Genomic DNA, 14,195 nt, shown 5'->3' with positions numbered 1-14,195 from the left:
ATTATATGTTTAATTCGGAATGATGTAACTTAAACGTATATTTTCATTTATTATTCCATACATGAACATTTGTTTTGTGACCATCCTCACCACCAGACAACTGTTGACGCTGAATGTGACTGTCAGATGACTGTAACCCATACATCCTCAATGTATTCACCCTTATTCAGTTACAAATATCTCGCACTGAGTAATTGTAAGTTGCACTGGCGTTTGTGTGTGGTGTTGAATATTGAAAGAAGAAAAAAAAAATAGAAGAAACTGTTGTTGTTTTTTTCTTCTAACAGTATTATTCGTGTGTCGTGTGTTTGCTGGTCGATGGGGCTACCTAACCAACCGCCTTACAACAAAGGATTAAAGGCAGATAGTTCTTGACTCCCCAGAAAAGACAGATAGATAGACTCGAATTCGCTGGGGTGAGTTTGTTTCTCTGTTGAGGCAAAAGGACGGGGTTTAGGGGGGCGATTACACAAACCGGGGTAGAAAAAAACAACCTCGTTATCAACAACTTGCGTCATCAAGGAGACAACTGTCACGTGGTCACGCCAGCTTCCTGTTTACCGCCTGTTATTGTACCGTCAGACTGTAGCACACTGCTTGTCACACTCGCACACTCACTGCCAATCCGTGGTGGCTTTTATCCACAACAGCATGAGTGACGCTGGGTTCCTGTAGCCGCGGGGCCTTACCAGGCTGTGTGTCTCCGAACATCGAGTCACCATGCTCGGACTCACCAAGGAAACATGACGACGTGACATTGTGGGAAAACGTGAGCAGGCCGGGGAAGGATCCTGGAGCTTTCCTGAGTCGTTCCGACCGGGAGTTTGGGGAGGGGAGCGTGGGGCCAGTCGGACGTCGAGTCTTGGAAACTGAAAGCGGTGGTGATGCGGAGGACTCCGGGCGTCTAATGTTACGTGAAATGTGTGTGCGACGGATTTAAGACACTGCGTACAGCCTGCGAGCGTCTTGGGAGCTGCAGCTAGCGCCTGAGCTAGCGGGACTAACTCCGGCTGCTGCAGCTGTGAGTGTGGCCGGCTGAGCGGGCCGGCTTGAGGATTGTGTTCGGAGGGTGGAGCCGCTCACCGGTGCCCTGAATTCCGGAAGAATCCCCGGTTCGGGCCCCCTCAAGCGGGCGGTTAGGCAGAAGCTGGCCGGGAGGGGATGGCCTGGTCGGTCGCCCCGTTCCAAAGGACAAGGTTCTGCGGTTTTTGAAGGAGGTCGTGTGAGGCTGGAGGCCGCGACCGGGGGTCGAGGCGCTATGATGGCCACCTCACCCACCGCGGCCGGCGGCTTAACGGTCCCCGGTCTGCCGGTGAGGAAGAGTGAAGAAATCGCGGATTTGATAGAGCTGTTCTCCAAGATGCAGTACAGAGCGAAGGAAGTCACTCCTCGGGTAAGGCAGGAGATACCATCACTCTGGTCACTGTTTGCCCAGCTAATCTTTATTTTGTTGAGTTTAAGCTACAGCTCTCCCGCGTTATCAATGTAGTGGAAATGTGTCAACCAGCAAAACACTGCGTGCCTTCCGAGGTTACTTTTGAGCAAAAGGTCGCTTTCGCAATCTTTTTAGTAGGTCAAAAGTGTTAGCTGTTAATGCATTTCCCACTCACATCTCTACTTGTAAACCATAGTTATGAGGATGTTGTCCACTCAATGACTAATTATGTTTCCTGAATTTTGTCTCCCACTCATGTTCTTCTCAAATGACCAATAAACGTAAATCCACATCCCCTTTGCTTTTGAATGATATCCCCAATTCAGGCAAAATCAATACGTTATTTAACTTTTTTTTTATTGTTCATGTAAATAATTATTTAGTAAGACTGTTTACATCACACTTTTGTAATTACCTGAATGCCATGATAAATGTCAGGGGTGGCAAAAAATAATCAATGTGTTTGGCACGTTTATCAGTAGGAGTTTATAATTCGAAGATCACCACAAATGCAGAATTTATTTTGACAGTCTTCATGCTGGCTCATTAGATATCACACTGTATTGAAGTAATTGAGTCATTGCAAGAAATGTCACTGTCACTATGACTATGACTCATGAGTGAAACATCTGTGATTTTTCTCTGAATTAAAAACCACAACAACTCTTCTCTCACAATTATCTCATGCTTTTCTTTTGGAAAATGAGTTACAAATTGGATTATAGCTGCCCAGTTGTGAATCTGTTGACAGTAATTAGTGATGATAATATAAATCTATCTGGTTTTCCAAGATGTTTTGATGATTTGCCACCAGCGAATAAGAAGTGCCAGCTGCTGTTATCATTGAAGGGCCAAAATGCATTTAACAGTGTCAGATACAAGATAATAAACTGTGATTTTGGAAAGCACCAATATGGGTTACCCTGCTTGATGATCCTCGTTGTTTGTGATTTTAATAATGTGTGTTAGCTACAGTCAACCTGCCACCGCTTTGAGATGACATGCTCAAACTAAACCCTCCATCTCCGCTTCCTTTCAGGTGGAGGCCATCGAGAAGCGCTGTCTGGACTTATTTGCCAGTGATTATAAATTCAGCATCATCTACAACACCAATGGAGAAGTGTGTGGCCACTACCCCCGGCAGATCGTTTTCCTGGAGTATGAAAGCACGGATGTCGAGCGAGAGAGGTACGCCTCCGCCGCTTGCCCACTCTCGTCGTCGTTTTCCATACAAAGTCCAGTGCACTCGCTTACCAATTACCCTCATGTTTGTTTGTATCGCTCCTTTGATCCTGTGCACCAAACTGTGGGGGACAAGGCAAAGGTCAGTACTGATGTTTCCTCCTCACTGAACAGAAGTGAGCGCCGTCACATGAGAGATCACGCTTCAGCTGTAAATTGGGGCATTTTAGTGACTTTCATGCTATTGGTTACAGTCAGTTAATTCCCATTGATTTCCATTCAGGAGGGTTTGCTGTTAGATGCTGAAGGCTGCATCAACACTAAATCTCAAGCTGCACCGACAACACAGTGTTTCCCTTTTTACCAGTGCAATTCACTGAGGCAAAGCTGTGATGCCTCCAGTGATGAATTTCACCTGACACCAGACAGGCGATAATTTCCGAATTGAACTATCACTGCCCAGTCCTACCTGCTTTTGTCACCTTTAATTCAATGTAATTGGAGCCTATTGCCTAAAATAGCCCTCCTGCTTGCTTGATTTTATCTTGTTATGTGGAAGTGCCGGGGATTTTATTCACTTGTTGTTGTTGTTGTTGTTGTTGTTGTTGTTTTTTTTGCTTGAACAACAACTTACCTCTGGGGACAAACAAACCTTATCTATCCTTTATTTGCAAGTTGATGCACAGCAGTATAACGGAAAGAATTAATTGTGAAAGCACTCCGCAAGTACCGTCACCCGGCCAACAGCCTCAGCTGAGCTCTAAAGAGCTTCACGTCTCTTGACAGGTGTCGCTGAAGTTGTGACATGCGTCTTGTGTTTCAGGTTTGAGAGCACGGTGCAGATCACCAAGCTGCAGGACCTGGTGAACCGGAGCAAGATGGCCCGCTGCAGAGGGAGGTTCGTCTGTCCCGTCATCCTCTACAACGGCAAGGTACACAACTTTGAATGAACAGGACCTTTGGTTATCGCAAACCTTATATTTAACCTGACTGATTGGTCAGGCTGATGTTCTGTTTTTTACACAGTTGCCGAAACTGATTTCTGAAAAAACCATTAGTGTTCAAACTTGTTAGATATTGACGTGGAATCGTTATATTCTATCAAACTCTCGTTCTAAAGAACGAGAGAAATTTTTGCATTATCCATTAGGCATTGGCCAACCTGTGCTCTAAATATTGACTTATCAGTAACTTGCATTGTCAATCGTATTATCAATATAATGTGAATATCTTGTTTGTTCCTTCTTGGTCTATAATTTTTATTAATAATTTTTTAAAATATTTTATCATATTTCCTAATATCTCCTTAATCAATATAATCTCCATTCTTTTCTACTGTATTGTTGCAGTAATTATGCAAATTTCCCCAATATGGGATTAATAAAGGCTTCTTCTTCTTCTTCTTCTTCTTCTTCTTCTATTACTAACATCCAACTTCTAAACATTGGGTTTTATAATATATTTTTCTAATTTTATTTTAATGAGAACCCGTGCATGCATGCTGTGCAACTGCTGCACAACCAGTTGGCATCAAAACCTTGTTTGTCTGTATGCAGCATGTTGGATGCTGCAGGTTATACTTCAGCCGGCGGTTGCGACTTTGCAAGTAACAACACTGTCGCTGCTCTGCTTCGACTCCACTGCAGCATATATGCCGGTCGTCCACGCTGGCAGGATGGGGCGAGTTGTACGGACGCACGGGCTACAACTACATCTTCTCAGGTACAACATAAACACGCATGCTGTTCTCAGTAAGCGAAGGAAGCCACACATGACTTATTTTCCGTCTGCGCGTCAACTTCCCTGCGCGAAAGAAAGCAGCAGTCAGACAGCTGTCAACTGTTTCCATGTGACTTGGAATAGAGTCACTTTATTAAAATATATATTGTGCCTTTGTCTTTTTCCGGGACATGTAAAGAAAGGAACATTGTGTGTCTTGAAATGCACGCAATCAAAATGTCTAAACATATTTGTGTACCATGAAAAGGTTTGGGAGGATTATAGTTATAAGCACCCATTTATATTAGTGCCGGTACTTTGTTTTTATTGTGGCTTCACTGAATCAAAATTTCCTTCATTATTCCAACACTTTGCATAAGCTATTGTTACTACCCTAATAAAATAGATCTTAGAATGGCATTAGAAGGAGTTCTTGAAAGCTTTTTGACTGATTCCGATCAGGGCTGTGGTTAACCTCCTGCTCCACTTCCTGTTTCTGGCCACCATCATCAACCTACACTACTTTTCTTTCATGCTCATGACTATTGACGTTGCAGTTTGTCACGGAAGGCACCACAACTATGTATGAACACCTATGGAGTTATGTAGGAAGTAGGGCTGTGCGATTAATCGATTTTAAATCGAAATCATTTTTTTTTTTTTTTTTTGTAACAATGTTAAATAGAGGAAAATCGATTTTCCTCTTTCATGCTTCTGGGTTGGCGCCTCTTGTGCCATATCCTTCTTCCCCCTCGAGAAGCTGTTAACTGGTTACCTATGTTTACTCGCATCTGCACTAGCCACAGCAGGTGTTAAAACCAGGAAGTGATTCTGTTTGCTGCCCACGCCACTACCTGGTAAATTGTTTTTACGAAGTCGCATACAACACGCACTTGTCCCGTTTTTATAGCATATTTAACGAGATCAAAGCGGAAAATAACTCAAACGTGTTTTCTATTTAAATTCTTCATCATAGCCACTATTTAGAGTGACTGAACATGTTTTTATTTTCTGCATTATTACATATATCTTGCTCATATATTTGATGTCTTCAGTGTCTATCTGCAGTGTAGAAAGTTGTAAAGACAACAAAAAAAATTGCATAACTTCAAAGGTGTGTCCAAACGTTTGACTAGTAGCTGAGAGTCTGGTTTACCTGCAGGGTCGTTTCCATTATGTCTATTCATTCATCACATGCACCTGGAGGAAGAACCTTTAGCCTCCACACCAACAAAAGCCAGATGTCACTAAAACATGCAAACTCATCTTGCAAACTGTTGGCAAAGTGCTTAGTCAGTGCACCTATAAGCTGCCTTTGTCGAGCGAGCAACTTTTCTAAAGGTCCCATTCAATTATGCAGACTTATTAAAGATCCATGATATATTATGTGCATTACTTGCATCTCCATGCAAACAAAGTCCTTTTACTCCTTGTTGACACTTTTACCTGCAACAATTTACCTGTAGAATGTTATAATGCGATAACTCTGCGTTTTTTTTCCAGTGATTCTGTCTCAAACTGTTTGGTGCTATCAAATTTAGGAGATACCTTTTTACAGAGATGTGTTGAAAATGAAATTGTAAATCCAGGTTTAAAGATTTTACAAGGTAGCTGAGCTTTAAAGATGTTTTGAACACAACAGCTCCTTAACGATGATGTTGTCCGTGCAATGATTGCGGTTTGCGCTCCCTTTCCCGTCTCTTTGTCTCAGGGGGCAACGACGACACGTGGACGGAGTCTGAGGAGGTGCTGGAGGACGACAGTGTCGCCCGGTAATCGCATCACCTTAATCACATAAACGTCCGGAGAACATCAAATTGCAGCGTGTCTCGACTTTGCCAGTCCCTAGAGGACCGTGTTTAAAGTCTTTATCCAACTCTCCTCCCACTCAGACTTGATTTTGTGGTCGGTCTTTGTCGCCTTTATTAATCGCTCTTCCTCTTCTCCTTTCCCCTCACCAGGAACGGGGAGTCCCAGCTCTTCGACAAGGTGCGAGGCCACGACATTAAGCTGCTACGCTACCTCTCCGTGCGCTACATCTGTGACCTGATGGTGGAAAACAAGAAGGTCAAGTTCGGCCTAAAGTAAGGTGCCCAGCAAACAGAGCCGGGCTATTTGTAGTTCACTGCTTTCTGCCAACTCTGTGAGGGGAAACCTCATGAGACGCATCTGACTGTGAGGAGTTGAGGAGTTCCCCTTTTTTTTGCAGAGAACTGACTCAGAAGTGTGTGTGTGTGTGTGTGTGTGTGTGTGTGTGTGTGTGTGTGTGTGTGTGTGTGTGTGTGTGTGTGTGTGTGTGTGTGCGATTAAGACTTTGCTGGGGAGGACTGAGATTTGGTTATTTTTAGCTTGTCACATTATTCTTGGTATTTAAAGGGCCAATCCATTTCCCAATATCTGCCCTTTTCTTAAACAGCGATCACTTAATACTGTTTAGTAACACTTAATAAGTTTAGTCTAAGAATTTCAAAGTAGCCCTCGCTGAACACGAGTTTCCTACTTGATCGGCTCTGTTTTTGTACAAGCGTGAGTGAAATCGCACCAATGCATTTGAATTTATTTATTTTCACTTTTTGTATCTCACCCGGCCTTTGAATTCTTTCCTCTTGTGTCTCCAGTGTGACGTCCTCTGAGAAGGTGGACAAGGCCCAACGCTATGCAGATTTCACATTGCTCTCTGTGCCTTACCCAGGTAAAACCCCTAGCGCTTCCACATTATGTCCATTTAAAAAAAAAATAATAATGTGGAGATGAAGAGCTCTTAAAGTAAATGGAAGAAAAGCTCAAAGTAACTGAATAATGTGTATATTGAGGTAAACAAATAAAGTATTTGTCCTCTCTCTTAGGGTGTGAATTTTTTAAGGACTACAAAGACAGAGACTACACAGCAGAGGGTCTGGTCTTCAACTGGAATCAGGTATTGGATGCATCCATGTCCAATCTGCTCTGGCATCATTTTAGCTTTGCTCTGCTAATTTGTCTCTCGGCTCAAAGGACTACGTGGACGCTCCTCTGACAATCCCTCCGTGCTTTACTCGCAACTTGAACATTGACTGGACACAGTACCAGGTGATCCCCCCCGCCTGACTTTTCCCTGAGTGCCGTGTTAGTATTGTGTTGGGGGCACCTGTTGTCCGACAGTGCTGTTTCCCTGTATAAGAAAGGAGGAAACGCGAGGGCAGGTCGTGGTAAGACTGAAATCTCACTTCTATTATCTGTTTTGTTCTCAGTCGTGGGACCTGGTGCAGCAGACCCAAAACTACCTGAAACTGCTGCTGCACATCATCAACAGTGATGGTAGGTGTTTGACTGTGAGCAGGGTTTTCGGAGGGTTCACTGTTCCGTTGCCGCTTTGTCTCTCACACATTTCTCTCATTGACGATGACTATAGTGAAATTTGATTTGCTGGTAGAGATTTTCACTTACAGTGCCTCCTGGCGAGCTTTTCCCTCTCACCCTAATGCAATGTAGTGACGCTGGTACCGATGAAGGTTCTGTACCATCCAGCAGAGAGCGCCATTGTAACATTTATTGAAGCCAACTGTGTTCAAGTCAACAGAAGATGCCTGGAGTCTTTCTATATATATATTTTTTTTAATCGTTCCAGTGTTCTACAAGTACAAGGCTTTATGACAAGTGCTTTCTTTTGATAAGCAGACATGATCTGTAAAGAGATTAAATATTAGAATTTACACGTACATTGTCTTTATTTCTCTCATGGTAGCCAAAGGGATGCTGATTGGTTTAGCTAAAAAGATTGAAAAGAGCTTTAAGGAACTTTTTCAGGATAGAAACAGTTCTGTGTTGTTATGATCACACAGGAACGGAGCAAATCTTATATTTGAATTCCTTCTACTGAAAGATGAGTTTTTTACCACCACGATAATCAACGAGCATATTTCCTGCCACAGTCTTTGCACAGTCATTATTGCAGTTTCATCATTTGATGTTGTGTTGTTTGATATCCTCGCCCTTCAACCAAAGAGTTTTATGACAAACGTGCTGATTCCCAGGTGTGTGTTTGCCCATCACCTTTGACTGTTGCCTTTGTGTGTCTGCAGATGAGAGCGGCTTACTGGTGCACTGCATATCAGGCTGGGACCGGACGCCCCTGTTCGTGTCCCTCCTCAGGCTCTCTCTGTGGGCAGTAAGTCGCTTTGTCTCCGTGTGTTTTCCCCCACATTGCTGCAGCGGCGTCGCTCACTGCGACGCCTCTATTTATTCTTGGGTGTAATCCCGTTCTCTGAGTCCCTCCTGCGTCCTCTCGGCCTTGGATACCCTGCCTCAAAAACAAATCTTAACATTTCAAACACGAGGTCTAATTAGTCTCCTCTGCCTTTATTCTTAAAAATAGAGCTGCGTTGTTATAAATATGTAAGTTTCCTTTCTGAAGACGTGTCCCACATACTGGGGGCTTCTCATGGAGCTACGTGTGGAATTCTTCTTCAAACAGAATGAATAAGTATCAGTTAAGGTTAAGGAACTGCGCTGCGTGATTGTAGTTTGACATATCAAGTTCATTTCTGTTTGTTTTTTTTTTAGAAAATGAACTTATGTATGTTCTAATTTACATGCGTCCCTCCTCCCTGCAGGATGGTGCGGTGCACGCCAGCCTGGAGCCGGCCCAGATCCTTTACCTGACCATCGCTTACGACTGGTTTCTCTTTGGGTAAAAATAAATCTCCACTATCACAATTTCATGACTTCCTGGCGAGCCGTAACTGCGAGTGCATTAGCCGACATGAATACTTTAGAGGCGCCTTTTTTTTTTTTTTTTTTTTTTTTGCGACTTCTTCTCTGTGCCATCTGGTCGGAGGAGACTGCAGCGTTTGTCCGCGACGCCAGACTGCACTCGCACGCTCGCTGGCTGGCGCACTGGGAGCACTGGTTGGGGCGAAGGGCTGTATTCTAGACCGCGTCTTTTATCCTCCCACTCCCCATCTCTCTCTCTCCCACTCTCCCTCTCTCGGGGCTCTTCTTTTCTAATTACCAGCCCAATCTCTTCCGTTTGCGCTCATCAGAGACAGTCGGGGTTTGAAGACCCCCTCTCTGCCAGTTCTCTGCCTCTGTAATTATACATCGGCAGGCTCCTCCAGACCCTCGGGACTCAAGCCAAGCAGAGGAGGTGGTGCCGGTGCTGGATGTGCGTTCGAGTGGGCGTCGTTGTGTGTGTGTGTGTGCGCGCACGGGTTTTTAAAAGGGATCAATGAATGAAGTTGGATAAAACGGAGAGGCAGCCCCGAGGTCCTTTTACCCCCTCACTTCTTTCCAAGTCTTAGTGAGGACGTGAGTTTCAGAAAAGGGGGGAAAAGAAATTTGCCCCAGTTCCAATTTCGTAAATGTCAAACTTTCTCAGCAATATCTGAACGTCTCTAACATTTTGAGCGTCTGAAAGTCATTCATTTGAAAGGGGAAAAGAAACAAATGTAAACATTTGAAATGTCTACTGTTTCTTGGTGTAACACCTTTCATTTTTCTCTCACTTTGCAGTCACATGCTGCCAGATCGACTCTCCAAAGGGGAGGAGGTGAGTTGGTGACTAAAGTTTTATTTCCCCGGCATGTTAATATTCTCTCAGACGTGCCACAGGATAGCAGTTGGCCTCGTTAAAACACAATCAGCTCACGACTCGTTACCGGCGTTTGTTGGCCAGCGCTCAGCCGAGCCAAGTTTTCTCACCAGAGTCATCTCTCTTCCGCAGATTTTCTTTTTTTGCTTCAATTTTTTGAAGCACATTGTCTCAGAGAAGTTTTCTGCTGTGAAGAAACAACGGTGGGTGTGTCTTTTTCTTAGGCGTGAATCAATTTTTCACTCATTTTAATGTTTTCACGATCATCACCGTCAGCGTGGTCTTCTTTTTCCTTTCAGGAGGAAGAACTCCAATTTAAAAGACAGTGATTTCACTGTGGAAGACCTCTGCCAGTTAAGTAAGTTACCGTCTCTCCAGGTCTGGTGAAAAGGAAGTTAGGTTCAAATAAGTGTACGTGAAAGAAATCAGAATCAAGTATCAGAACCGAGTATCCAGTTGAGTGAAAAACACACGGGCTTGCGTAGGAAACGTAATAATGTAAAACCTCAGCCCGGCGTGTTGCGTCATCTTTGGATATAAATATTTTTTTTAATCTGGTGATGCACTTGAGCAGCTCTGGGATCTCCTGCCACTTCCCTCTGGTCTGATGCAACCAGGAAATTTGAGAGGTTCTGAGAGACGAGGCAGTGAGAGTCTGACTGATAACGCTGCCCTTTCATCTTGTAGAAAGACGGGGAAAAAACCCTCTTGCATCACCATCATCCTTAATGTCTCCAGGCTCTCAACTTTCGGCACAGTCGTGTCTCCATTTGCAGAAGTCACTATTAATCTGTCTGTCTGTTTTTGATTTTCACCTCTTCTAATGGCCCCTGTTCTTTTGTGTTACCTGCCTGCTTTGTGCCGGGATGGAAGAGCACCGCTGAGTGTTTGGTGCAGCGCTGCCAGTAATATATCCCTTGACTCAGGGTTATGTGTAATTTCAAAAGGCTCTCGAAAAAGATTTATGTAACTGAAGTTCTTTTCAATTTATAGTCACAATTTTCCTGAGGCTCTCAGGACGTTTCTATCTTTCGCTCACCTTTGTTTCCTGCGCAGTGGCCTCTTCTCAACTGCTTTGTTCTATCAAGTGATGAGCCTCAACCACTTGTTGTGCGTTTGTATGTGTGATTTCAGACCCGAGGGATCGTGGCAGTGCAACCAGTCTGAGCAGCGATTTCTCCCTCATCACCGAGGAGCCGGGCGGCGCCTCCAGCCTCACCAACGACAACCAGGACCTGTTCTCCAGCCAACCCCAGGCCTCCAGCTGGTAGGTGTCACACCAGAATTCTTTTTTTTCTCTTGTTACTTTTCCAGAGAGGTTGGATCGACCATCTGGGTCACACAGTTTTATTTAAAGTCAAATGTCCAAATGACCATCCTGGTCTGTCATGTAACATTTCCTCAAATAATCCAATTTCATAAGAAAAATCTGACATTTTACACAAATTAAGTGATTCATTTTATCTAGCAATTTATTTTCGCTCATACCTCCCACTACTTTTTTCAGCTATTCATTGAAAAATTAGACTTTTCAATTCACTGTTGTCCTTTTTGATGTTTTTCTTCTTTCCTGCTCTGCAGGAGAAAGGGCATCACCTCGTCTCCCCAGATGGTTGTGTGGAACAAACTGAACCCTCTGGAGGAGCACCTCTCCCATCAGTCCAATGAGGCCAGGTCTTCCAGCTCCTCCTCCTCCAACCAGTCAGAGCACTGCGCCACGCGCACCGGCAGCAGCCCCTTGGCCGTCCCGGGGAGAAGGTGAGCATGTTGCATCTTCCTCCTCCTCCTTAAAACTTGTTCCTGAACAGCTCAACTAGGATTTTTTTTTTATCAAACTAACTGTATTTTCTTTACCCTGCTCTGACCAGACACATGAGCGCTGAGATTTCCATGTCACTGTCCCCTCGCAGGTTTGCAGCCGAGAACACCCGCTCGGGCTCCTCCCTCTCCACCGAATACGGCAGCTGGCAGATCGTCTCAGGCTGCGGCAGCATCCACGACCACGCCCACTTCCCCCCGCCGCTGGCCTCCACGGCCTCATCGTCCTCGTCCGCCGTCGCCGCCGCTTACGACTCCCCGCTGCCCTTCAGCTTTCAGGACGAGGGGCCCATCGGACGAACGTAAGTGGGATCTCAAGTTTAAAATGTTTGGATTCAGAGCCAGACGTGAATAGAAATTCTGTGATTTTCAGAAGAGTGAGAGTCGCTTCAGCCGCGCCGCTGTGTGCAGGCGAACCTGAAGTGACCTCAGACGCAGTGAGAGGCTGCAGAGTGACCACTCGCTCGGTTTTAAATGTCACTTGTGGCCATCATAAGGCAGAACGGTCAGTGGGTTTTCACGATGTCGACCTTCCACACCATCGACAGACCATTATGTGACTCGAAAGGTCGACTGGAATTCTGTCTTTTTTACCTTCAGTTCGGTAGTTTGTGGATCCTGCGCTTTTCAGTATGAATGGAAGTAAGACTCCATTCTCCATGCCTTGTTATTGGTTGCATGACAGCCGTTCTGTGACACAATACATTGTTATTCACCTATTTTTTTTTTTATCAAATGCATCTGAATAATATAAACCAAACCTGCCGTTATTGGTCCTCTGGTCTAAAGGGAGCTTTAGGTTTTCACAATAAAAAGTGTTCAACTCTTTTATTGTATCAGCAGCGCAGCCGCTCAGGAAAAAAGATTGCCCTCTTTAAGCAGCATGTTAGCCGTAACGCTATAGTTATTTAAGAGCCCGACGAGTGACTCACCAGCAAAAAGAACACGAACCCACCGTGTGCAGCCCAGAGTCGTCTATGTTGCTGTCAGAGCAACAAGCGATCGGCGGTGATTGAATCAGGTTTTCGATCTGACTCATCCTCGGATCCCACCAGGGGGCGCATTTTGATTTTTTTTTTCTGCTTGATCCACCTGGCAAGATGAGTCTTGGACAGGAAATGGTTATGTGAGGCCTGTTTGTGTGGTGTGGATGGAGAGTCTCCTCCCACTTTCTCCCTCTGCGGTGCTTCTGCTCTGAGGCAGGATTTTCCTCCTGTAACCTTCCTCTCTTCCTGCCCTCCCCTTCCTCCTCCTCCTCCTCCTCTTCCTCCGCAGGTGTCCCTTCCCCTCGGAGCGCCAGGCCCGTCTGGAGGCGGTGCGGGAGGTCTTCCTGGCCGCCTACAGCTCCACAGTAGGCCTCAAGTCGTCTGCGCCCAGCCCTTCCGGCGCCATCTCCGGCCTGCTGGAGCAGTTCGCCCGCGGTGTCGGCCTCCGAGCCAACAACACCATCGTCTGAGCGCCCCCTGCCTTCATTTACTCAACGTGACCTCAGACCCTCCTGCCCCCCCGACATCTCCCGCATCCACCCACCCTCCCATCGGTCTTCCTGCAGCTGATTCCGTCTGTCCCGTGTCAGTACATCAAGTGCCAAACACCTCTGTTCACCTCAGGAGTGGAGCATGGTCTTTTTTTTTCATCTTTTGTCTGTTATGTTTCCCAACCCTTTAATTTCCCCAGTGGAACCCCCCCCCCCCTTCTCCGTTCTTTTAGTCCTTCCATGTTGAGCTCCTCCATCACTCTCAGGGAGGAGTCGTTTCCACTTTGGCATCTTAAAGGGACGACGACACATGAACGACTGAGGACAAACCATCTGTATCTGTTACACAGCGATTAGTCAGACCTCTTTGTTCCTTCCTTCTACCATAATCTGCTCCTTTTTTTTTAAAAAAAAAAAAAGCATTTTCAGCCACCGTTCGGTTCACATTAAATGACATGCTTGTAGTTTACTGTTTGGTGCTGCTGTTCTTATTTTGTCCCGACAGTGGGAAGGTTTTGTGACTGTAAAGATGAGATAAAGACGGCACTTAATTTGCTTTGACAGCTGTTGTACCCAGCCCCCTCTTTGAGGGGGGTTTGGGGGGGGGGGGGGGTTAGTCTTAAAAGGATCAGGTTGAGTTTTGAAGTCGGTCTTAATTAAACACCCGCATGTCGCTTGCATGCTGAAAAGCTGCTGCGTTTCTTCTGTTGTCCACTTACACTCAGTCGCTGCACTAAAGCCATCATAATTCGTAGCGCAAGGACTGAAATACTTTAGGGTGAAATAATTAATCAACCTCTGCCCGCTCAGACTTGGGATGGATTGGTCAGTCAATGGATGACCTGGATAGCTTTGCACGAAGCCACAAGAAAGTTTGTTCTTAAACGTTGAAGAGCAAGAGGAGCACTGGAATAAACAGCAAATGCAGCGTCTCAGGTCACCGCAGAGTCAAAGTCTTTACAGCTGAGTGGGTGCAACTGACTGTGTTCCTCGCA

At 45.3% G+C, this 14,195-nt stretch overlaps 1 protein-coding gene across 1 annotated transcript; it reads left to right on the top strand.

The window, feature by feature from the left end:
* Positions 1–372: 372 nt before the first annotated feature.
* mtmr14 (myotubularin related protein 14) lies at positions 373–13,761 on the top strand. The gene is made up of 20 exons (XM_076024753.1): positions 373–1,393; positions 2,475–2,623; positions 3,441–3,549; positions 4,264–4,339; positions 6,048–6,108; positions 6,298–6,420; positions 6,955–7,028; positions 7,183–7,253; positions 7,331–7,405; positions 7,567–7,633; positions 8,398–8,483; positions 8,929–9,005; positions 9,827–9,863; positions 10,038–10,108; positions 10,205–10,263; positions 11,040–11,172; positions 11,487–11,663; positions 11,816–12,025; positions 12,999–13,218; positions 13,254–13,761. Exons 1-19 carry the CDS (start codon positions 1,259–1,261, stop codon positions 13,177–13,179), a joined length of 1,971 nt encoding a protein of 656 aa, XP_075880868.1. The 5' UTR covers positions 373–1,258; the 3' UTR covers positions 13,180–13,218; positions 13,254–13,761.
* Positions 13,762–14,195: the final 434 nt, after the last annotated feature.

The sequence above is a fragment of the Nelusetta ayraudi genome, unplaced genomic scaffold, assembly GCF_046127955.1.
Source record: "Nelusetta ayraudi isolate G7.1 ecotype Tasmania unplaced genomic scaffold, CSIRO-AGI_Nayr_v1 ptg000017l, whole genome shotgun sequence".
NCBI lineage: Eukaryota > Metazoa > Chordata > Actinopteri > Tetraodontiformes > Monacanthidae > Nelusetta > Nelusetta ayraudi.
Note: the sequence above shows the minus strand (reverse complement) of the source record. Positions and strands in the feature narration are given on the sequence as shown.